Source organism: Glycine max, chromosome 2 (genome assembly GCF_000004515.6).
Source record: "Glycine max cultivar Williams 82 chromosome 2, Glycine_max_v4.0, whole genome shotgun sequence".
Lineage (NCBI taxonomy): Eukaryota > Viridiplantae > Streptophyta > Magnoliopsida > Fabales > Fabaceae > Glycine > Glycine max.
In genome coordinates this window covers 6,068,827-6,092,952 of record NC_016089.4, presented here as the reverse complement: position 1 = coordinate 6,092,952, position 24,126 = coordinate 6,068,827, and the positions used below count along the sequence as shown (strand labels likewise).

The following is a 24,126-nucleotide window of genomic DNA, read 5'->3' as shown; positions in this document are numbered from 1 at the left end:
TAATATAATTTATATTTTTTCTATAAAAAAAGTCAACATCATTAATAATTATTTTACTGAGAATATATACTGGGTGGGAATTAAATCATGGATATTCTACAAGGTTCCATTCATTGTTGCCATCTATGTTATCGGAATATTTATGTGGTCCAAATTAAATTGTATTAAATTTATTTTTGTTTTGTTTTTTGATATACTGAATATTCTTTTTTAATGAATTTTTTTTTATGTATCTTTAAGCATGATAAACTTATGAGTTTTAGGCATTCAGTGTTCAATGCAATTTAATTGTGAATGGGAAGTGATATATTGAGTACGTCTGATAAGAAAAAGAAGTGATATATTGAATAGAAATTGAGAAGTTAACTAACACATAAAAAATTCAAAACAAAATTCATAATTAGAGATATAAAATATATTTAAGTCTAAGAAAAAAAAACTAGCTAGATCAAACACATTCTTTATATATAGCTTATAAAAAAAAATACATACTCTTTATATAATATTTTATTTTGAGTTTAATGTATATATCATGTTAGAGTAAAAGATTTTACATGGTTAACCAATTAAAAATCAACTTTAGTATAATGTTTTGGATAATTATTATCAAAGTCAATAAACTCATTATATATATCATATATGGTGATGATTAGTAATTGGATATAGAGTGTAAATAGACTATCAATACATATATCTTTTCTCTTTTATTTTTAATTTTAATTTTATCCTCATTGTCTTATCACAATTTCTTCTTTTATGTCATTCTACTTTGTTTTACACTTATAAACATATAGTTTTAGTTCATAAATTTTGTTTATCTAACACATTTAATTCAAATCATTTAGCTTATCATTTTTTTAACTTCTAGCTATTTTTTAAAACTAAATTATTCACTAATGATAGCATTAATTAGCATATAATTAGTGTTTAATACATGTATTAAAATTAATACACGATTAAACATCATAATGTATATATACTATTTTTTCTTAAAAAAAACTATCATAATGTTTATTAAAAAAAATAATTAAACATCATAATGTATCATCTTGTTTACAACACTCATGCACCATGCTAAAACAAGTAAGTTAGACCCTTTGGTGTATAATCTTTTTCTAGTTTTTATTATAGAAATTATTAAATTTTGATAAGATATGTGCCATATTTATTTTCCTTCAAAGAAAGATATGTCATTTATTTAATACTATTATTTATAAATGAAATAAATGCAAAAAAATTATATGAAAAAATAATGTAAAATATTCACATGAAAAGATTATTCATACATGTAAAAAAATTTCATCATCAAACACCTGAATAAATTAATTGACGTAAAATTATTTAAACTTAATAAAATATTTTTAAAAAAATTATTTTCTATTTTAACTTTATAAAATTAATTTTATTTTATTATTAATTCATTTATAGATTTTGGAGGGAGTATTATAATGAGCAACAAATTCCAACACCATCACTTATTCCATATAGCATATATACCCGTCCAAAATATTGGCCAGGTCACACCATGACATATGTTTGGTTTGGACGAAAATATAATGCGGTTGTATTTCTCTTCTTTATGGTCGTCGAGAAAGAGCCTTTTCACAAGAGAATTTTGTTATAAATTTACTTTGTTTTTTGTTTTTTTCTTTTCATTTTGTCGCCAAGAAAGAGATTCTTGGACCAACATTTGCTGCAATCTTTTGATCACTATTTTATGCGTAATGCTATATAATTTTTTTTATTTATTTCAGTAAGTCTAACTTTATTTCTAGTTTAAACAGCTTCAAATAAAGTCTACAGTGAAATTATATATATTTTTTGTAACGATTATATATATACAACTATTATGATCAGCTCTTAATTTAGTTTAAGGTTGATTGCAACTATAAAGGCTGATTAATTGATTTTAATTAATAGTGGGTTGATAAAAAAAAATATGAACCTTTGAACAAGCTCATCTCTTTTTTGTTGGTCACCAAATATAAATTTTTACAATGAAAATGAATCAACATCTTATACTATTTAAATAATTGGTTGGCTCGAATTGAAAATTAGAATTTCTTTTGTAATATGTACCTTTGTTCTTCTCAGCAAAAATAAAAATAAAAATATACCTTTGTTCTCAACAGCATTTATTGGCTAGAAAAATCTTCTATGCATTGTGACCTCAGTTGGGTGATCCCCTTTGGTTCCTGGAATTGCTATGTAGAAATGAGGAGTCTAAAATGAAGAATAATTTTGAAAGAGACTTGAATGTGAATCATTTTTGAACTTATCGTTTGCCATCACCCTTTGCTTTTTTTCCCAATCTGTGGAAGAACTAGAGAGCATTGGGTTCAAAATCATATTCGAAATTCGAATATTGGAAAGCAAATTAGCTTTAGAATACGTATCCTCTGATGTTCCGAAAGAATCAGAAAGAAGACAACTTATCGATCCAACCATTTCTATTTATTAAAGTAATTCCTCCGTAATTATTTATAAGTCATAGTAAATAATTTTTTTGTGTCTCAATATAAGACTTTATTTTATTTGTCTTGTACGTTATTTTTATTAAAGTTAAAGGATAGTTTTAAAAATATTATAATCATAGATAAATTTAATGATTCACATTCAAGTCTCTTTCAAAATTATTCAGATCCGTTAGATTGAGGGAAAAAATAATGAAAAAGATAAAATAAAAGTTACATTTTTATTCATTGAAACCGCACAAGACACGGCGTCGCGTACTTCGCCGTTAACGGAGTTTCCGAACAAGACTGGCACTGCGGCGTGTAGCAATTGGCCGAAACATAACCTTCCGTCGTTCCTTACTTCGGTCTCCATCCGTGGTAATTGCTTCTTCTTTTTTGTTTTTTGTTTCTGAGTTTTCCTCAATTGAAATGACCTAATTTTGTGACGTTGTTGCAGGTTTGTAATCAGCCATTAACACGGCTGATTTAGTCGTATTTAAGAGCATAAAATCAATATAAATATGGAAGGGTCTAATTTAATTAGTTTGATAAAATATGAGTTATTCTTTTCTAAAACCGTATGAGTTATTGTAAATCTTACGAGTTATTGTAAATTTTTTGGGTTTGTGTATGATTCTTACCGATGAGAAAACAATAAAATAATATCCCATTTGATTGCTTAGATTGAATCTAAGCTTCCTTAATTTAGATCTATTTGTTTTATTATATATATATATATATAAATGTGCTCCCTTCCTTAGGTGGTGTAGAGGGCAGCCTAAGGCATGCTTGCAAAGGCATTGGTGGATTTTGAGCTGGGAGAATGTGTTTCCATGTTTCTGTTCTGTTTGTGCTTGTATTACTTTGAGGTTAGCAACTTGGCATGGAAGTTTGTTAATTTTCATTGAGCATGCATTTCTTTAAGCCAAGCTTCCAACCGTGAAACTTCACACCTTTCTATATAAACATATCAAAAAGTTGTTTGTGGCATGTACATGATTTTAGGGAAGAAGATAAGATACGATGTTTGAAAGGTGGTGGGCGAAAAACATGAAAATAAGGAAAGGTTTGGTTCACGTCTAATATATGATTATTCATGGTGTCAAACAAATTCTCTCGTTAGATTTAATTGTTTAAACTCCCATGTATTGGTCTTGGTTCACGTGTAATATATGATTATTCATTTCACAGTATTACTCTAACTTAGCATGAAAATATTGTTTTTCCTATGTTTTTATAAGTTTCCGATAAAAGCTGATAAAAAAAAACAAGTTTCCGATAAAAGACTAAAAGAGTAATTAGTAAAGTTATTGGACTACATATATCTGCGATTCAGAAAAATGAGGAAAAAATGGGAGGCCAGCTTTTTCTTCTTTTTTTTTTTTTAACAAAACGGAGGCCAGGTTTTGTTTCTATACCAATTTGGCTTTTTAGTTTTCACTTATTGCTATATATCACTTTTTGGTACACATGGGAAAATCTAATGCACATGCATGTTACTTACTTCAATTGCTTTGTTGACCAAATCATATTGTATAAAACTAAATGTCTACATGTTAAAAATTTTCAGATTTCACCACTGTGTTAAGTTGTAATGGTGTTGATATGAACCCATTAAAAGTAACTATTAATTTTATCAATATTTCGGTCCACAAAATCCAACAGGGTAAGGGTTAGAGACAAAATGGATCTTATTTCATGTATAAGCTAGACTTGAAGATTAGTTGGAGAACAATATTTGTAAGATGATATTGAAACACGAGAAATATATTCCAGTCAATATCTTCAGGAATCCGTACCTTCATTTTTCATATCTTGCACTCGATGACTTTGAGGTTATATTTTGGTTCATTCATTTCATTTTGGACCACTTGTAAAAGTGTTCCTTATCATTTTAGGATCATTTTCTACACCCACACCAATCCGAAAGTTACTTGAACCCACCTTATATACGTTGAAAGCTACGTGTCTAAGATATAGTCCACAAAAACCTCACATTATTAGTGCTTTCTTATTCAAAATTTATGTGTTGTTCTTGATAGTATGTGATTCCCGGAGAATTTTTTCTTTCCCGAAAAGTGATGATATAACCATAAAATATACCTTGCAAGTACATATACATATATCAGATCATATAATATAACCTACTTGTATTCTTTTTTATATATAAGCTAGCTAAACGATTTTAATTTATTAAAGAGCTAATCTTAAGTACAAGTAGTGCTAAAGAAAGTTTTCATCATATTTGTTAATACCACAATTACATATATAGTAGAACCCTAGTCGTATAAAAAACGGATAGTAATAAGCAAAAGTATAAGTACCCCATAATTTAACTTGTGCTCAAGTTGTTTTCCACTTTACATATATAATATATCTATAACATTCTGCAGCTGATAATAGAAATAAGAAAAATGAACCGAGATGCTTCGATTTCATTTATGTGTATATGTAGAGGACTTGTTGCTACCAACTGATCTAGCAAGCAATTTATTTCACTATATGCTCAGTTTAATATTAAGTTGAAAAGCACTCATTTACTACTAAAGAGTGTGGGAGAAATATTTCTAGAACCCTCAATGGTATAACCTTCTTCCACCAGAGCCAGATTCCCTCTGAATGTTGAAATAGACAGCAGCAACTGGCAATCCAAGGTTGTAGAGTTCAGCAAATTCTCTAGTGTTGAAATTCTGGCGCCATCCTGGTGCATACACTGTTTCCCTACCCAGTTGACGAAATAACACAAACACTAAACGATGAATCCCCATCATCGGTCGCGGACTTTCATATGTTACAACCTCGTGGCCTATGCAAATAATGCATATTTGTCGTTAGAATACTATCAGGATAAAATAATTTTATATGATTAATAAATTTATCAACTTTTATAATAATTATATTAAAAGTTACGCGTATAACTGTGATTTTTAATAGGTTGACTTTGATACTCATTGAACTCTTATGATTTATATCCATGAAATGATAATATATTTCAGTTTGATTATCAAACATAAAATAGTAGTACTATATTTCTTCATAGATTAGGTATTTTATTAATAATTAATGTTTAGACATGTATGGTCCTACAACGGTCACTACTAGAAAAATAGCTTTTTACGACGGTTATTAAGTGCTTTTAACGACGGTTGTAAACCGTCGTTGTATATAACGTCGTTGAAACACAACTGCTTTTTACGACGGTTATTATAATAACCGTCTTTGAAATTTAGAACAATTCAAAGACGGTTATTACGTAATAACCGTCTTTGAATGTAGTGTCTAGTTCAACATTCAAAGACGGTTATTATGTAATAACCGTCTTTGAATGTTACATCTGGGTTGACATTCAAAGACGGTTATTACATAATAACCGCCTTTGATTGTTACATCTCTTCGAAATTCAAAGACGGTTATTACGTAATAACCGTCTTTGAATGTAGTGTCTGGTTCAACATTCAAAGACGGTTATTACATAATAACCGCCTTTGATTGTTACATCTCCTCGAAATTCAAAGACGGTTATTACATAATAACCGTCTTTGAATGTTACATCTGGGTTGACATTCAAAGACGGTTATTACATAATAACCGCCTTTGATTGTTACATCTCCTCGACATTCAAAGACGGTTATTATGTAATAACCGTCTTTGAAAGCAGTGATTTGACATTTGAATTCAAGGTATGAAAATCATTATGTTAATTTTCAAATTCAATTGAAATTCATTACAAAGGTTGATTCAATTTGCACTCACTGAACCCTGTCTAATGTATTCTAACACTTAGATACCAGATCATCATCAAATTCATATGCTCATCACATTTTCCACAAATAAAATTTGGTTAGATATCTTAATCACTCATAACCCATCTTTTCAGCAGAACTTTTAAGCATACATGATATCAGAATAAAAAAACAAATTGCAATTGGAATATCCTTACACTCATGAAACCACTAAATAGTAAGTGTAGTTACTTTCTATAGTGTTCATCTTTAAGATAGTAAGGAGCTTGAAAAGAAGCATGATTAAAGTAACAGATACCAAATCACAACCAAACCAATGTCTATCAATTAAAGACACACACACACTATTTCTGCTGCTATGACATGAAGCCTTCAGAGCACTGCCTTCACCCTTCCCTTTGTGATGTGCAAAAATCATCAATAAAAATCTTTTCAACTTAAATTTTGAAACAACTATGATATGAGAAGTGGTACCAATCAAATTTATCTAATATCATGCTAGTAAATAGTTATGCCTTCAGTAACAAGATTATGCCTGTTTCATAAGTGACAATTTTAGCATGAAGACTATGCATATGTGAACCAGTGGGCCTTTATTTGCATCACCCTTCTATGTATTTAAGTTCACAATTCTCAGGCTTGTGTTGAAAGAATATTAAAGAAGCACATTTAGGTATACAACAAATGTCTTCTCATTTCCCCAACTGTGCCTACCAAATGATAAATGTAATATGTCAAACCAAACTACCAAAGGTAACCCAACATGAAAATGAGCAAATATGGCATCCATTTGAAGACAGACACAGACAAATAGATTCAAACACAAGTCAACCTGTTTTGAATTCACTTCTTGGTCCTCTTTAGGCTTGTCACTCATCACTTTCCACTGCAACTGCAACAAAGCCCTTTGCCTGTCTTCCTGCAATATATTCCAAAGAATAAATATAATAATAAAAATTATGACAACAAATTAATTTATCATATCAGGGTATTCCATACTTTGGATTTTTTGAAGATGCAACTCCTCTTCCAGCTTCCGACACTCATCTTCAAGTTCACACCTCAATGCTTTGATCTGAGCTTCATGATCATTCCTCATAAACATTGTTTTCTACATACAATTAAGATATGAACAGGTGAATAAATTTCTATAAAAATTTTGGCTTTGACAAACATACGTGTGTGGCACCTCTCTCAATTCATTTTCAGCTTGCAGTTGGGTACGCTTTAGCTGTTCGTTGTGTTCAGCTATGAGGCTTGCTTGCCTCTTGTCATGCTCCTGCTTCATTTGAGTAACCTATAAATTGAGCAGGAAAAATCAAGTGACCTAGTGGCTGGAAGTTTTTAAACTTAATGTTAATGAAATTTCATAAAAAAGGAAAGTGATGATGCGATAACATCCCCACAACTTAGTACATACCCATTTAAAGAAAGGTATAAAGGACTATAATAGTCAAAGACAAACTATAATGAACTTAGACCAATTTAAATTTTCACATGTAAATTTTGATACATTTAAATAACAGATTTGATTTTACTAATTATTACTATCAAGAACAAATTATCCAAAAAGCTTAAGTTCATAGGTGAAGATACATGAATGATTTTATTTTACATCTTTAACATGCCTCTCATGCAAGAGCCTTTTGGACATTAAGTGTGGATAATGCACAAGTCCACATATGATCTACCTTGGTTGAAATTTAACGTTTTATTAGAAGAATAAGAGTATAAAGGATTGAACTCTAGACCACATAGTCAGAGAATTTCATACCATGTCATTAACAAACTATCCAAAAAGCTCAAGCTGCTAGGTAACGATACATGAATGACTTTATATTGCATCTCTAACAAATACTAATCAGAAAGCAACTTTATTTAAAAAATGGTTTTTTCAATTAATTAGAACATTAAGTAATTAAAAATATAACTAAAGACAAATCAGAACACTTATAATCCCATGTAATAGAATGCAATGATAGAATATTTGTAATAGAATGCAATGATAGGTAACGATACACTTAAAAATATAACTTGGTTCTGCTTGATAAAATTGTATTATTTAGTATCTTCAAGGAACATTCAATCTTTTTTGCACGCAGATACATTTGTAACTCATGTGATTGAAAATAAAATTATAATACCATGTTCTCGTGAAGCTTTGTAAACATGGTCTGAAACTAGTAAATGGGGCAAAATTAGAAAATGCACAGACTGAAAATTCAAATATGAAGCCAACTGCATACTTGGTGAGTGCAATGGCAATTTCTATTGTCTATGATTCAAGCATGTTCATAAAATATATATTTATAGGAATGGAGGGAGAAACTATATTGATTTTGACTAAAAGTATATATCCAAAAGATTTAATGTCATAAAGCAACTTTTTTTTATTAAAATCGTTGAGAAACTAATTCAAACATTGGGAAGGAACTCAGTGACAATCATATCAATGAATACACTGATACAGTTCATATCTGGGTCCTTTGAAACCATGGTCACACAGAGTAAAATTGCATCAACAACAACTCGTTAAATAACTACACAATTGTGAGATGGAAAGCATGTTAAATATATTGAGACTGTTTAGACCATGTTAATTAGTTATATGATAGGACTGTGTTCTATTTTTAAAATACTGATACCAAATACTGATACCAAAGTCAACAAGAGTTGTTTAATACATGCAGAAATAAACAAAGAGCAAACATGTCAAGCCTGTGAGAGCTTGTACTGGCAAATAGTAGTGCATCAAGTACTACCTTCCAGACAAACCTCTATTCTTGTATAGCATTCTACGGCTGCAGATTTATTCCTAGCGTTCAACTGAAAATTCCATTAAAATAAATGAAAAATGGAGACTTTTCAAGAGCCTAAACAAGCATCTAAACAAAGTAACATCTTATAGTGTGGTAACATATATGCAACTGCATTTCATGTGTCGTACTTATAGTCAAAAGCTTGAATAATGTTTTTAAGTTTGAGAATCAAAAAGCATTTTGGGGCCAACCAAAAAAACATATGAAGATACTTTCACCAATGAAAAGTCAAAATGCCTAATCAATGTGACAACTTACAAGTGTCCTTAGAATATAAGCCATCTTATATAATAAAAGAATCTCCATAAACTAGTAGGAGGCAAATGGAACAGAAATGGTTTCTAATGTAAAATTGTGAAAAACTTGTGAATAGCTCTCTCTTTAGACATTTTTTGATTCCACCTATTTAATTTATGAAGAGAGAGATAGACACAAACTTTTAAGATGACCTTGTCATGAGAAAATATCACATGGGATAATCCATTCATGATCAGAGTAATCATTTTCTTCGTGGGATAATGGAGTTAGCTTGACCATGATCTCATCAAACTTAATGCACACACAATAAAGGCATTACGTAAGTAATACATATATATAGTCAACAAGCACAATTTGTCAATTTCAGTTCATGTATATAAATATATTGCAAGGTGAATAGAGTTCATATGTTCATGAAATCCAAATGATCAACTCGTGGTAACACCAATTGCACCTTGATAATCTCTACAAGCTGGTCCAGTGCATTTTCGCCAGGTAATAAGGGCTTTAAAAAAATTCCATTTGTGTGTCAGATGGCACTAGGCAGTAAATTGTTATTTAATATGAGACTATTTACACCATTTTAATAACAAAAGAAAAGCAATAACATAAACCTGACCCAAAAGCAGCTCAGCAAGGACACAGCCAGCTGACCAAATATCAATTGAAGTAGTATACTCAGTGGCACCAAACATAAGTTCTGGTGCCCGGTAGAAAAGTGAACATATATGTGATATATTAGCTTCACCTTTGACCTGATCACACAAAAATCCCAAGTAAACAAGAAATGTCAGTTGGAAAAACATGGAAAAATATGATCCTCGATATTGTAATAGGAGTCACAATGCAAAAGCTCATAAACACATAATTTTAATGTATATAAATCATATAGAAACCTCCAAAACACACAACAATGGATGGATTACCCAAAAGGCCCTAAACAAAGCAATATCAAAAACCAAAACTGGCTAGTCTACCAAAACACCAAAACAAAATCATATAAAAAAATTACAATGTAACAAGATAAAATGTTGAAACACACACACGCACACATATGATGATGCACACAAAAAAAGTGTTTGTACTGAGAATGAAATCAACATACCAGCACTTTTGCACTTCCAAAATCACATATCTTAACCTGGTGTGTAAGAGGGTCAACCTAGAGAATACACAAAATGACATCAGAGCAGGAAATAGTTCCTACTATTCGGAAAGAAAGTCCTAATAATAATTTCCATTCAGCAAGAGCATATAAGCAAACCAGTATATTTTGAGGCTTCAAATCTTTGTGGCAACCTCCAGGAACAGTGTGGATATAAGCCAGCCCCCTGAAAATCTATATGTGCACCACAGACCTGTATCAGGATGTGAAAAGATAAAAACAGAACCTTCTCAATCACCCGAAACTTTGAGGCATACCTGGTGCATGTAAAGTTTTACATAAATAAGTGGCATGCTCTGATTAGTATTACTATAGAACTTTGAGACTCGATACATAGACTCTGGAACATATTCCATCACCAAATTAAGAAAAAGTTCATCTGCACTTGTAGTGGAAAAGAAACGATGCTTCAGAGAGATCACATTTGGATGATCCATCAAGTGCATTAACTGTAGCTCACGATTCTTATATCTTTTGTCCAGTAAAACCTTCTTAATGGCCACTGGCTCGCCAGTTTCCAAGCATTTAGCCTAAGATGAAAGGAAAAAAAAAAGAGTGAGAAAAACTGATGTGGCATTCGTATCAGATAATTAATTTAAAACAATTATAGGCATTGAACAAAAGGGATTTTAAGGGTTCAGTGCGAGAGTCCAATTATAGTTAATCAAATCACCATTGATATAATTAAATAACACCAAACTTAGTTCATTTTTCTTATTCGTTTTCAACCACACTAATGGGAAAGGTTCAAGTATGAAAAGAAAATGAATTCATCAAAGCATAAAACATTAAGCCATATGATGTGATATCAGTGTGTGCAGTACGTGCAAGTTATTCCATTCTATGATTCTATACAAACCAAAGTTGTCCTAATCTTGGAATCTCAAAGACTAAAGAGAAGTAGAGTTATTATTCGACGAGGACATGAGAAATGGGAGAATACAGTGACCAAATCAAAAAAGAATAACAAGATAAAAATTACTAAAACTTTAACCAAAAAGAATAGAATAATTAAAGATTTAAAGGAGTGAGGGCGATAAGGCTAGCCAGTGTAGATATGCACACCAATAGCAACAAGAAAGATGGTAATGAGACCAAAGAAGATGATTGTGTGGACCAAGATAGACACTGCCCTGGTTTGCATGTTCCCAAACTCCACCACTTTGCTCTTCCCTGGCAATTGAAACAGAAGACCAGGGCTTAGCAACACAAACAACACCACTGCTATCACCATTGGACCCCAATCCACCATTATATATATATATATATATATATGTGTGTGTGTGTGTGTGTGTGTGTGTGTGTGTGTGTGTGTGTGTGTGTGTGTGTGTGTGTGTGTGTGTGTTATGAGGGATTACTTGCTTCTTGCTCCTTAATTTACAACACAGACAAAGGTATATTAGACAATAGAAAGCTAGCTAGCTAGCTATACAACGTTATACACATGATCTAGTAGTGTTCAATCAATATTGCTAGTAATATAGGGAAATTGAAGATGATCGATCTTAGAATAAAAAAAATCCAAGCGAATGGAAATTGAATAGGCATAACTCAAGCAAGAAATAAATTAGAAAGAGCTACCTAGCTAGCTAGCATCAACTAAATAAAGAAATAGCTTAATTTCGTTTAGGTGCATGCCATAGTCAGTGCTGTGGTGGGGTGCATTATTGAGTGATGTTTAAGCAAGCAACCATATACGTGCCAGCATATCCTAAATCTAGTGTTTTGGTGTGGCTTTTCATTAATGGAACTTGCTAGCAAGATAAGATCGAATCAATTGATTTTTTTTGTCTCTGTAGTTGAAAAGCGACTAATGAATAACATATTTGTGTTGAGTAGGTGGACACGTTACCCTGTAGCCTCAGCAACGAGATTAATTAAATTATTTTCTTGTTTGTATAAGAGAAATTAAGAGTTTTGAGATTTGATGGACATCTTTTAAGAAATAAATAGAAATTGATATAAAAAAATTTATTATTTAAAAAGGATGTAATGAAAACAATATGTAAATACAACAATCTATGTGAATTTATCGTATATTTAATCAAAGATATTACACAAATAGATGGGGACTAAGTTTATTCTTTGAATAATTTATTTTATTGGGAAAATAAGCTATGTATTATCAATTATAAAATGGTTTTATACAATCAATTCATCATAAATTTATTGAGTTTTATAATAATCACTTTAAAATTATTATTAATGACAATTTTTTATTGATTAATATCATTTATGACTATTAAACTCTATTTTATTTAATAACTAGTTATATGTGTAATTTTAATAGTTCAATCATTAAATATTTTAATATTATATCAACTACGAATGCACACCAAATTTATAATAAATTAGACACTTATAATTAGATCATCTTGTTAAAGTAGTTACTATTACAAAGTTGAATAACGTATATTGATACTATTACAAAGTTGGAAGACAATTCCAAATGACCCAGTCCCCACAATGCATTCTGCCATGTAACTTTTAGTCTAAAAGAATCATCAACATAAACATAAAATTTTCAAAGATTTAGCATGGATCAGAGGTGAAATAATCTAAATCCCATAGCATTTAAAAATCAAAGTTACATTTTTAACAAACTCGGTATCTAAAAAAAATAATCTTAATAGCTCTTTTCTGGAAAAATGGGTTTAACAAAAAAAGGTACCTGTTTGGGCTTCCCATTTTTTCCTCCAACTGTAGTGGATATGATGTGACCATTCAGCGGGAAACACAACCTATTATGCTACTTAAACAACTTAAAACAACATAACACTAACAGCCAGCAGTGAAGTAGAGCAACATTGAATATTGAAAAATTAACCAGAAACTAAAGTAAAAGGGCAATATGGAAATCAAGTTGAATCTAGAAAATAACAAACAAAAGATCATAACAAAAATCAAGACCAAATCATGAAAAATCTTTATCATTACACACCCAGTTCAGAACTTCTCTCCAGGCCACAAATAAATAACTAAATTCAATCTTTTATAAAATAAAAAAACGGACAACAAACCCAGTTTTGGACAATGACTGTTTTGGACAACAAACCCAGTGCATTTCCATTTCCCACACATGTACAGCCTGTGAAGACACAGAAATATAGATGTACAGCAAGAAATAATGTCCACGGGTAGTGACAACATATAAGACACAAATCATCTATTTAGATAATCTTCCATTCAAGCAAAATCGTCTATTTAGATACAATCATATCATATATCATATATCATACAATTAACAATTTGAATCACATCTACTCTCACCCATTAATCATCTAAAAGCAAGTTAAGTATTATTGGCTCAATTAAGCTTCATGCTAAGTGGGTTTTTCTGTGAATTGACTTACCAGTCACGTTAGAACTGAGCTGATGATGAATTCACAATCTTCTAAAGCCTGATTGATCTGAAAAATAATATCATAACTTTTAAATTTTATGAAAGTGCAAAGTTAATTGGGCGAGTGTCAAAGTTTGATCTCATTAAGAAATGGATTTCTAGAAGACACGCCACATCACATGATAAATATAATATGTTAGAAATATAATATGAAAAAAATACATGATGTACTATATTTAGGTTTTTTTTCTTTTTTATTTATGATTTTCTAATTTATAGATAAATTTAGTATATGAAGTTGCAATCCAGCTGAGTGTAAAAGTACAGAGATTTCGCCTAAAGATATTTTTAATACACATAAATTATAAAATCCAATTAATTTGTTACAAATTGGGCTTGAGAACTAATCTATATAAAGTGTGCTTGTAAAACCGTTTAATCCTCCATTACACACGTTTCAAGATACCAACACAAAAGCAACACACTTGTTGCTTTTTTTAAAAATATTGGTTATGTTTGGAAAAACAATAACCCAAACACACATTATGTGATCCACCTTACCTCAAGCACTAGATTAATCTAAGTTGCAAGGGTTATCACACCTCAACTAGGAACACAATTACTATACTTAATTCTTCCAATTTGATATTCAACATTCTCTGTTATTAAATGTTCGTGCATTTTATCTTTATTCAATTCAGCTGGAATTGATTTTTCCTTCACTTAACTTAAACTATTTTGTATAATATTTAAAACCACAAGGTTCTTAATTTGCTTTCTAATACCTTCACTCAATACAGGCCCTTAAATTCTATGCAAATCAAAGACAATAATTTGATCAACTGGTGGAGATTTCTGTTGTTACTTTGGTCATAGATGGTGGCTGTGAAAATGGATTTTCCCTTTGTTCTTGCTTCAAAATACCATAAATAAAATAACAATCTGACAACTTAATTGTGTTCTGCAAGTCTGTCACCCAACCTATATATCACTATAACTTTCGCTCCATAACACATACTGCCTAATCCAAAATTAATATGAAAATAACTTCTTAACAACATCCTAACACGGAATTATTACTGCCAAATTCAGAACTTCATCAGAGACCCAGTGCCCAAGACTCCCACTTAGTGGGATTTGGGAGGGTAGATGTACGCAACCTTATCCTCATAAGCGAAGAGGCTGTTTCTAAGATTTGAATCTGTGGGCCATGAGCTCCAGGTCACAAGGTAGCAGCTTTAGCGTTGTGCTAAAGTTCACCCTCATGACAAATAATGGAGAAAATAATAGGAAATTTTAGAATTTTACTTAAGTGATCGAGAAAGAAAACATTAATGATTTTTCCATCTCCTTGGCATGAGCAATGTTGTTGCACTGCTTTCCTTTATCAAATTATTTGCTTTTGTGATAGAAAATGATAGTTAGGCTTCCCATGAGGGGCACATATGAACTTTGAAATAAGATTATCAATCCAAAGCCTAGAAGAAAGCTTGCAAAACCTTCAGACAAAGAATCAAGCTTTTCTTAATGCAATTAGGATGAAATGATCTCTCTCTCTCCTAGCTAGCTAGCTAGCAGAAATATTGGTGTGTAATCTCGTCCGAACAAAATTATTATGATTAAATAATATATGGGATATGGGCAGGAATAGGATTATAGCAACAAAATGTGACTTGTAGCTTAACAGGGAATGGTGCTAACTCTTATAATTGTAACATACGTAAATGTTATGTATATAATAATTTGATCAGCAATATCATATTTGTGAGCTATACAATATAATCCAGATGTACAGAAATTTACAGTCCCTTAATATTTTAAGACTACTCATATAATTCATTTTGCAAGGAGATAATATCAATAAGCTATGAAAATACTGAGAAAGTTCTGAAATTTTAAATTTATGCATCAGAAGCACAAGGTTTGAACAATTTTCCTAGATTATGGTTCTTCAGTTGCAGTGAGAAATCCTTTTGGTCATTTTCTTTTGGTCCACAATCTTCTACAATATACTTATATTTATATCTATTTTAGGCCCTTTCTTGCATGTTTGCTGGTGACTTCAGGATGGTTTTTATTGTGTTTAATTATATTTTAATTGTTATCTACTTTTAAAATTGTAGTCTCTGTAAACTATTTTTTCCCCATTAATCAGGTGATGCTGCAAAAGCACAATGCAGAAGCACATATGATTCAATATAGAAATGGATTGCATTGCACTGCTAGGATATTGAAGACTGAAGGAGTATGGCTAATTGACCTTTAACTTCCAAAGGATAAAAATGGGTTATTCCCAATTCCACATAGGAATATGACATATTGATAACTGCTAATTCATATCAATGCTGGTTGATATGCTTTCTTGTGTATAAAAGCTGGAAGCCAGGTCAGGGGTAGTTTATCATTATGTAGGCATGTAGTGGGCTCATTACTTGAATTCATCTGGTAATTTAGATTGAATATTTTATTAATTATCAGACCATCACATCATTTAATAAGTAATAAAGTTATTTGGCCATTTGATATTTGTGTTCTATTTCTGGAGTTTGATTGTAGGGGCTCACTAAATTTTGTTTTGAAAGCTATCTTCCTATTTGTTTTGAAACCTATTGATTATGAAATGTTTTGTTAATTATTTGTAAAAACTGGCTATGCTTAACTTCACTTATTCAGTAAAGTCAGAAGGCACATATGTCCAAATGTCATATTTTCCTTTTTTTCAATGTATACCTTTTTTTCAAAATCAATTTTAATGAGATCTTATTTTTCAACCATATTTATTTATTTATAAGAGTCAAATGTAATATTATTTAAGTTTAACTCCACTTAAATCAACGTAGCATTAGTAACTAAATATTATATCTGATATAGTATAATTTAGATAAACCTACAATTTTTTTAATGTAATACACAATTATTAATGTATAGTGAGATATTTCTGTAATTTGGAAATCAATGAGTGATTTCAGAAGTTCTATCTTTCAGCAGTGTAGCCGTTAGGATCTGAGAGAGACCAAGACCAACTACTACAAGGGGCCGGCCAATCGTTTTCTCCATCCAAGCTTTTAAAATTCAACGTGCTTCAGTTGACTACTGCTTCATATTATCATTATCCATTTTCATTATTACTATGCAACTACTATTTTATTTTGAAGACTGCATTGTCATTATCCTCGGGCAACAATTAATGACTAATGAAATTTCATTAGGAAAAAGCTTCACAGTTCTGTTTTTTAACCCGTCTAATCCGTGATCAAGCCTTGTTTAACACCTCTAGCTACTGGGTAGAACTTCTCTACAGTATTGGATTTTTCTGGTAAGAGAAATTAAGAAAAATACAATGACACTACTAGAGGAGCAAAGGACTTCCAAATGTAATTTTACAATAACTCTTTCAGATCAAAGGACTTTATAGAGGAGCAACACCATCTTTTGTTGGGATGGCAGTTGAAGGATCACTCTTTTTTGGCATTTATTCCCAGACAAAAGTGTACCTTCAGGTGTGCTTCAAAATGGCTTAAATGAGGTTTATCTTGATTTGACATTGCACCAATCAGCACAACTTGTTATGAAATAGAGTTCTATAAGCTTTTAGTGGTTTTGTGAGTGTATCATGTGTGATGTGTCTTGTATCTCTTAGCTTCTACTTTGTTTCCCTACACTTATCTAGGGGGGAGTTCAAAGTGGGGAACCACGGCCTCAAGTGATAATACCATCTGCAGCATTTAGTGGTGCCATCATCAGTTTTGTGTTAGGTCCAACAGATCTGATAAAGGTAAAGTGAACTTGCAGTGTGTCATTGGAACTTTTATTGTCCCTAACAACAATACCAATTTAAATTTCAACTTCTCCAGTGTAGGATGCAGATACAAGGCACTGACTCTTTGGTTCCTAAATCCAGTAGATACAGTAGTCCCCTTGATTGTGCCCTTAAAACTGTAAAAGCTGAAGGGGTGAGGAAATTCTGCAACATTCTGCAAAATTTGATTCTAGCCATCCTCTAATTTAATTTGTTTTTATTACTTAGAGTCCACAAAATTTGGTGCCTCTCACTGCATGTGGTGTGCTGGCTAGCTAGCTAAGGCTTAGTATTTGGCCCGGTCTGTCCTCTGTTTTATTTGTATATTTTATAGTATTCGACTAATAGTGCTCCTTAGTCCTTACAACTAGATTAGTTGTCCATGCCTATGGCATAATTGGAAAGTAAATATCACTGTTTGATATTTAGAATATAGATATCTTAATACAATTGAGGGTGCTAACAATAATTACTCATTTCTAATTTTTTATTTTTCATTAGTTATTAGCATGTTTCTTCATTTCTAGTTTTTTGATATTCTTTTCTAATCTATCTGCTAAAGATTACTTGCAATACAGTCCAGGAAGGCAAACTGAAGATGTAAATGTTTAGGTCTAGAAGTTGCAAGCAAATAACTTAGTTTTGCCAAAAAGAAAAGCCATAGAAAAAGATCATCAGTTCAACTTGTAACAGCAGGGCTTCCTTACACTATTATCCTCACAAACTATACCAGAGGGGAAAGGAAAAATGTTTCAGACACATTCAAAATCATAACCTACTGAAAGATTATTTGATCTGTTTAACATAACGTTTAGCAGGAAAGACTTGGGCTTTCAAGTTCTGATGAGAATAACTATTAGAAAATATAATTTGAAGTATCCAAATGTTCTTACCTTGCGCAAACAATTCCCCATCTAATAGTTTCAGAGCCACGAAATTGTAAAACTTGAATAAACTGAACCCTGCAAGCAGAATTTCAGCACAACAAATGTGTCAAAATCCATAAAATTCAAAGAGAAAGTCAGAGAAAATAAACAAGGGAATTTGGCAATCACAGAAGTTGGAGCGATGAAGTCGAAGAGGTGAAGGAGCTTCAATGGAAGAAGGGGTAGGAGCTTCAATGGAAGAACAAGTGAAGGAGCTTCAATGGAAGAAGGGGTAGGGCTTCAATGTCAAAGAGAGGGAGGGTTCAAACGAAGGAGCAAGCAGAAAGGGAGGGTTCAAACGAAGGAGCAAGGAGCAAGCAGTCTAGGGTTCAAAGCAATCTTGAAAGCTAGCTAGCAGAAATGTACACAGCAGCCACGATGAGGCTTCAGTTTCCCCTTTTTTGTTTTAAGGATTACGACGGTTTTTTCCTAAAAACCGACATAAATTTAAAAAAACATAACATTCTAAGGCGGTTTTCAATAACCGCCTTAGAAAGTGCGTCGTAAAATGAAATTTGTTACACAATAATTACAAAAATGCCACCGCACCACTTTCTAAAGCGGTTCTTCAAATAACCGTCGTAAACCGCGTGTCTTAAAAAACCATTTTTCTAGTAGTGGGCTGTCCTAACAGACTTAAATAATCTGCGATGGATAAAAAAGTCTTCAACGTTTTAGAAAGGAGCCAAATCACCTAATCTTGTTTGTGTCTCTTTCCCTCTCTTCCAAATTAAAAAATAATGCTTCAAAAATATAATAACAATCAGAAGAGAGAGAGTTGATTTTAATCAAGTACGTGTCATCTTCTAATTGAAGAGATAAGAAATTAAGAAAATTAAATAGGAAATGGGATTCAGTGGAAATATCTTAGTATTACTGCAAAGGGCAGAAGGCCAGAAACATTCGTACTTACTGGTAAGCTCTGGTTTTAAAAAGCAGATAGGTGATGGAAAGATGTGTGGGTTTACTAGAGTTGATAGATCTAAAAATTCCTTAAAAGAAAATAAGAGGATTTTTTTCTTATTTCAGAAGGATGTTAAGATTGCTTACCTTGGTAATTTGGTTGATGAGTGTGTGGTGGAAGTGAATGTTTAAATGGAAGAGGGTTCTTTTTCACTTAGAAAGAACACATGTTTGTCAAGGTGATGAATTTATTGAATTATATATGATGCTGAGTTTTGGTCAATAAGATGTTTGGAATTGGAGTTTGAACCATTCTAATTCTAATTCTACTAACTCACCTTATTTAAATTTGCTTCAACAAGTTATGATGTTTTTCTATGATGTTCTGTAATTCTGTAGATCTTATGAAGGTTTTAGTGTTATCTTGCCAACAAAAGGTAGTCTATTCAATAGGAATATTCTCCTTTAGTTGCTTTGTGTCTTTTTTCTTGAACTGAGTCAATCTTCTCATCTTTTTGCACATGATCGTGCACTTTAAGTAACATATTCTTACTTGAGTTCTGATGGAAAACATAAATTATTAAAAAAGACTTGAATGTTTTTAAGGTTCGAGGTTTGGCTAATTTGGATTTCCCAACTACTGCATATTTTGATTCTTATCATGCTAAAACATGTTCTTAATTCTTGCAAATATGGCTTAATGTAGTCTTAAATGACCTCTGTCATCACTTACATACTGATAATGTAATATGCATCTAACTATGCCACATTTCATATTATTTTAGGATAATGTAACGTATAAATGCATGCCATGTTATCACAAAGTAATGAGTGCATGAACCATTTTAAAAAATTTAAAATTTACGAAGATTAAAACCAATAAAAACTTTTCTGAAAACATCAAAATCAAAATTAATTTTCAATATTATTGAGTGTCTGCTAGAGTAGTCAAGGCATAATTTTCTTTTGTTTGCTTGAACTAAGTATCTAACTATCTATCAGGTTCCTCGTACTATATATACATTTTTTTATAAAATGTATGGTTTAGTTTAGCATTAAGATTTTTTTTTGTTTTTAATGAAACAACTTAAACCAACCTCATAAACTCAGATTTTAATATATATACTGGAGATTTAATTCTTAATTAACTAAATCATTTGGCTTTCTCTAATTAATATAATTAAATAAAAATAATAATGCTAACAAGTATTGATATAAATTTAAAATAAAAGCATTCAATAAAAAACAATATTTATTATATTAAAACTATAAAAATTATGTATAAAAAACTATAAAAATTATTTTTAAAAAATTTGGACCACATATATATTCTGATAAACTCGAACATCAAGTCATATGTATAGGAAAGGAAATGTACTACTCCAAACGACAAAAGAGAAACTTTTAAGATATATAGAAGTTGATGGAACCTTGTAAGATATCCATAATTTAATTCCCATCCACTATATATACTCTCAGTAAAATAATTATTAATGACGTTGTCTTCTTATTATCACATATAACCAGTAACTGATTCCAAGATTTTCGAGTTTAGGAACTCAGTGTTTAATAAAATTTCTAAGATCTTCATCAGTTAAGATAATTAATAGTAATGTTTTTGAAAAACTGAGTTCCTATCAATTTAACTAAAGAAATCATAAATCACTTAGCATGTGTCCATTTGTTAAAGAAACAGGAAGCGAACATTCTGCTTTGACAGAATACAAGCGAGGGTGAATTTCAATGAGTAATCAATCAATCAATCATGTTTATTTTATTTTATTTTTTGTGCTTATTAGTTTTTGGTGACTAAAAGCATTTTCCTTAGTTCAATTATACTTTAATTTAAAATATTTTCCTTTATTTGATATGATTATTTACTTGTTCAGACATAGCCTAATTAATAAACTTTATGCATAAAATAGAATACGTGAACTAATTTTGTTATTAATATACACATAAATAAAACTCATTAATTTTATACAAGTTAGAAATAATGGTTTGAATAAGTTTAAGCACAGAGAATTATAGGTTTTAAAAATGGAAGAACATCATACGTACCGAAACTTGGCCCCGTTGTTGCTGGGATATCAGTCACCAACCTAGAAAAACTCATAAATGCATTAATTGAGGGAAGATGAGTATAATATTGCAACATTAAGCTAGAAAAACTCATAAATGCATAGTTCAGTTCATGTATATGTATGCATTCATATGGCCTGTTCGAACAACAATTTTTGGCTCACCAATGGAGGTATTCTCTCAAATTTGGATCACTTGGGCTAGGTGCATCGGGATCAACCGCGATCTGTTGATAAAAGAAATGAAATCATGTTGGATTAAGTTAGAAACTACTACTATATACTGTAACATCTATTGATCTACGATTGCAATTAGTGTATTAGTATTAGCTAGCTAGTATTGCAATTAGAGTATTAGTCTTGCATTAACTGCTTATATCCATATTTCTTGAAATTTTAGTAAGGTTTAAGTATGAGTTTAAGTCTTATAATTAAAATGAGTGGGTTTTTTTAAGTTTACTTTCTGTATAAAAAAATATGAAATACGAAATAATTGTTTTAATCTCTATAAAATGAGTAAACTTTGGTTTTAACTCTTCTAAAATCATTGTTTTTCATTCTCTATGAAATTGCTATTTTTATCCCTAACTTACTTTAAGGTAGATAGATACTACGGAGTATTTGTTTTGGAGATCTATAAAATATTATAGAGGTGTACGTCCTCACATGTGCATATCTACTTGAGATGGTACTTGACCACCTTCCCTTAAACACAAACATTTAAATGATGTCACCTCATATAACAGTATGGTATAAAAAACAATAACGTCATATTCTTAAAAAATAAAAATAAAAGTTTTTTTTTACAAAAATCAAATCCAACTCATTTTAATTATTTTTAACACTTTTACTAATAATAATTATATATATTGCAATCATTACAACAATTTAAAATCACTAAAAATATGAACAACAGAAAGAGTAATTGGAAATAATTAATGAGTTACCAAAGTGTAGAAGTTCCTGAGGTCATCACCACCGATGTTTATCCTTGGTTGGTTGACAACTTGTGAGGGTTTGAATTCACATCCGTTGCTGACATCTCTGTTATTGTAGGAGACCCTCATAGGAATAGAACATTCGAAAGGGTCCAAAACATCCCCAATCACTCTCCCAACAACGAGAGGGTCCCTACTTCCACTAGGCATGATCGATCAAGAAGGGATAGTGTGCACACTAGTTTACTCAAAATTTGGCTTTCTTTCTTATCTACTCGATCGATCGTTTGCTTTGTTATGAGTTATGAGCCCCAATATGAAGTCTTCTCTACTCTATTTATACTCGAGTCAATAGCCTCGAATTCCATTGTGTGTTGAAGCCACACATGCTATCGCTTTCAAAATAATTAAGATATCTTGGCCCTATAAGTGAGAAAGAAAAAAAAAGGTGAGTTTCTTCGGGACCCGCATAATATTTTAGTTTATCCCGCATCATCTTTCACTATCGATCTATTTTTTTATTTGTCATTCAAAATTTCAAATGTTTATTGTTATTGCAAGTTCGTCCCTATATATCCTTCATGATCAAATTTGTTGGCGAGAATTAAACCCAACTAACCAAAAGATAGTTGTTGATTGGTCGATTTAATGTGAACGAACCACGTCACTTATGTGTGAAGCCCTCATTATGTTAATGGGAAAAAAGTGTGTTTGATTTCCTTGATTCAAACATCAATCAAGGGTGAAGAGTTTTGAAGGCAGACTAAACCCAACGACTCAAAGATGTGTCCAGTCAAAGATAAGTTGTGCGTCGTTGCCAGAGAACTATGTAAACTCATTAAGTTAACTAGTTTATTTATTTATTTGGAATTTGCGTAGTCCGATCCTGTTTCAATAAAAATGGTGTTCTTACAGGTTTAACTAAAGATGTTTATTCTAAATGGAGGGAATTACTCTTAATTGCTATCTGAGGATTTGGGAAGTTAGGTATAACGACATCAATGTTAAAATATGAAATGAAAAAATATGTGGTTATTATGTTGAACAAAGCTCAGAGTGAAAAACACTTTAGTCTAATAGATATGTGTGGTGTGTACTGTGTCGTAAAGTCTATCTTGAAAAATTTACAATTAAAATGGATGATATATGAATGCTGAAGTTTGTGACATAAACTCTGAATTAAGAGCATTTTGGCTGCATTTAGAAGATTTTATTTGAAGTTAATTTTGGCTTATGACCTAATAAAACTATTTTAATAAGCTCTCAAAGGAAACACTTATAATTAAAAACAACTTACGATTATATGAAAACAAATTTATTTTATTTTATTTTTTATTATAAAATAATATTCTAGGTACAAAAATTCTTACATGATATATCAAAACAGATTAATCCAGTTGGTAAAGATCAAACTTATATTCGTATATTCAAATCTTACTACTGACTTGAAAATCTTATTGTTGATGAATAGTTCATTAGTACACTCAGTCAACCTTAATACATGCTTTGACCCTGATAGACGCTCGAAATCTAAACTTAACTTACCTACACTTTTTTACACCAAAATGTTCATACATGATAAAAACTTATTTTATAAGTGTTTGATTAAGTTATTTACCAAAAATCACCTTTAGTTGGATTCAGAGATCGATGTGTGTATTCTATTTATAATGAAGTGTATAAGGAAAAGTGGGT

At 31.1% G+C, this 24,126-nt stretch overlaps 4 protein-coding genes across 12 annotated transcripts; 1 reads left to right on the top strand and 3 right to left on the bottom strand.

The window, feature by feature from the left end:
- Nucleotides 1-4,787: 4,787 nt before the first annotated feature.
- Nucleotides 4,788-22,755, bottom strand: FT2C (protein FLOWERING LOCUS T-like). 3 transcript variants are annotated; one of them, XM_041011347.1, is made up of 6 exons: nucleotides 22,441-22,755; nucleotides 21,659-21,720; nucleotides 21,474-21,514; nucleotides 18,477-18,545; nucleotides 13,795-13,851; nucleotides 13,112-13,182 (listed from the first exon to the last, which is right to left on the bottom strand). In XM_041011347.1, exons 1-5 carry the CDS (start codon nucleotides 22,639-22,641, stop codon nucleotides 13,826-13,828), a joined length of 399 nt encoding a protein of 132 aa, XP_040867281.1. In that variant the 5' UTR covers nucleotides 22,642-22,755; the 3' UTR covers nucleotides 13,112-13,182; nucleotides 13,795-13,825. The 3 variants fall into 3 exon arrangements, with proteins under 3 accessions (XP_040867278.1, XP_040867281.1, XP_014620942.1); XM_014765456.3 differs by lacking the exon at nucleotides 13,112-13,182 and adding an exon at nucleotides 13,356-13,529; XM_041011344.1 differs by lacking the exons at nucleotides 13,112-13,182; nucleotides 13,795-13,851; nucleotides 18,477-18,545 and adding an exon at nucleotides 4,788-5,262 and having other exon boundaries at nucleotides 22,441-22,745.
- LOC100787087 (shaggy-related protein kinase eta) lies at nucleotides 6,774-18,540 on the bottom strand. Of its 6 annotated transcripts, XM_041011335.1 has the most exons (11): nucleotides 18,477-18,540; nucleotides 13,795-13,851; nucleotides 11,507-11,614; nucleotides 10,699-10,971; nucleotides 10,541-10,615; nucleotides 10,382-10,438; nucleotides 9,891-10,031; nucleotides 9,731-9,781; nucleotides 7,389-7,496; nucleotides 7,199-7,310; nucleotides 6,774-7,118 (listed from the first exon to the last, which is right to left on the bottom strand). In XM_041011335.1, exons 4-11 carry the CDS (start codon nucleotides 10,885-10,887, stop codon nucleotides 7,069-7,071), a joined length of 783 nt encoding a protein of 260 aa, XP_040867269.1. In that variant the 5' UTR covers nucleotides 10,888-10,971; nucleotides 11,507-11,614; nucleotides 13,795-13,851; nucleotides 18,477-18,540; the 3' UTR covers nucleotides 6,774-7,068. The 6 variants fall into 6 exon arrangements, with proteins under 6 accessions (XP_040867269.1, XP_040867266.1, XP_040867267.1 ...); XM_041011332.1 differs by lacking the exons at nucleotides 13,795-13,851; nucleotides 18,477-18,540 and adding an exon at nucleotides 13,113-13,403; XM_041011333.1 differs by lacking the exons at nucleotides 13,795-13,851; nucleotides 18,477-18,540 and adding an exon at nucleotides 12,023-12,655.
- On the bottom strand, nucleotides 11,194-11,800 carry LOC102670423 (uncharacterized). The gene has a single exon (XM_006582224.3). The coding sequence runs from the start codon at nucleotides 11,691-11,693 to the stop codon at nucleotides 11,484-11,486; it is 210 nt and encodes a 69-aa protein (XP_006582287.1). The 5' UTR covers nucleotides 11,694-11,800; the 3' UTR covers nucleotides 11,194-11,483.
- On the top strand, nucleotides 13,858-18,463 carry LOC106795465 (mitochondrial arginine transporter BAC1). Of its 2 annotated transcripts, none has more exons than XM_014765453.3 (4): nucleotides 13,858-16,029; nucleotides 17,183-17,284; nucleotides 17,455-17,559; nucleotides 17,644-18,463. In XM_014765453.3, exons 1-4 carry the CDS (start codon nucleotides 15,943-15,945, stop codon nucleotides 17,662-17,664), a joined length of 315 nt encoding a protein of 104 aa, XP_014620939.1. In that variant the 5' UTR covers nucleotides 13,858-15,942; the 3' UTR covers nucleotides 17,665-18,463. The 2 variants fall into 2 exon arrangements, with proteins under 2 accessions (XP_014620939.1, XP_014620938.1); XM_014765452.3 differs by having other exon boundaries at nucleotides 17,639-18,463.
- Nucleotides 22,756-24,126: the final 1,371 nt, after the last annotated feature.

What these genes read in the sequence shown, in the direction of transcription:
- LOC100787087 (XM_041011335.1), bottom strand. Translation starts at nt 10,887, where the DNA reads ATGCACTTGATGGATCATCCAAATGTGATCTCTCTGAAGCATCGTTTC. An exon ending in TAAAACTTTACATGCACCAG is followed by an intron (nt 10,616 to 10,698) that starts GTATGCCTCAAA and finishes GTGCACATATAG; the next exon opens with ATTTTCAGGGGGCTGGCTTA. An exon ending in GCATCTTCAAAAAATCCAAA is followed by an intron (nt 7,119 to 7,198) that starts GTATGGAATACC and finishes AATATATTGCAG; the next exon opens with GAAGACAGGCAAAGGGCTTT.
- LOC102670423 (XM_006582224.3), bottom strand. Translation starts at nt 11,693, where the DNA reads ATGGTGGATTGGGGTCCAATGGTGATAGCAGTGGTGTTGTTTGTGTTG.
- LOC106795465 (XM_014765452.3), top strand. Translation starts at nt 15,943, where the DNA reads ATGCTGCAAAAGCACAATGCAGAAGCACATATGATTCAATATAGAAAT. An exon ending in GGATATTGAAGACTGAAGGA is followed by an intron (nt 16,030 to 17,182) that starts GTATGGCTAATT and finishes TAACTCTTTCAG; the next exon opens with ATCAAAGGACTTTATAGAGG. An exon ending in GTCCAACAGATCTGATAAAG is followed by an intron (nt 17,560 to 17,638) that starts GTAAAGTGAACT and finishes CAACTTCTCCAG; the next exon opens with TGTAGGATGCAGATACAAGG.
- FT2C (XM_041011344.1), bottom strand. Translation starts at nt 22,641, where the DNA reads ATGCCTAGTGGAAGTAGGGACCCTCTCGTTGTTGGGAGAGTGATTGGG. An exon ending in TTGAGAGAATACCTCCATTG is followed by an intron (nt 21,515 to 21,658) that starts GTGAGCCAAAAA and finishes GAGTTTTTCTAG; the next exon opens with GTTGGTGACTGATATCCCAG. An exon ending in AACAACGGGGCCAAGTTTCG is followed by an intron (nt 5,263 to 21,473) that starts GTACGTATGATG and finishes TTATTTGCATAG; the next exon opens with GCCACGAGGTTGTAACATAT.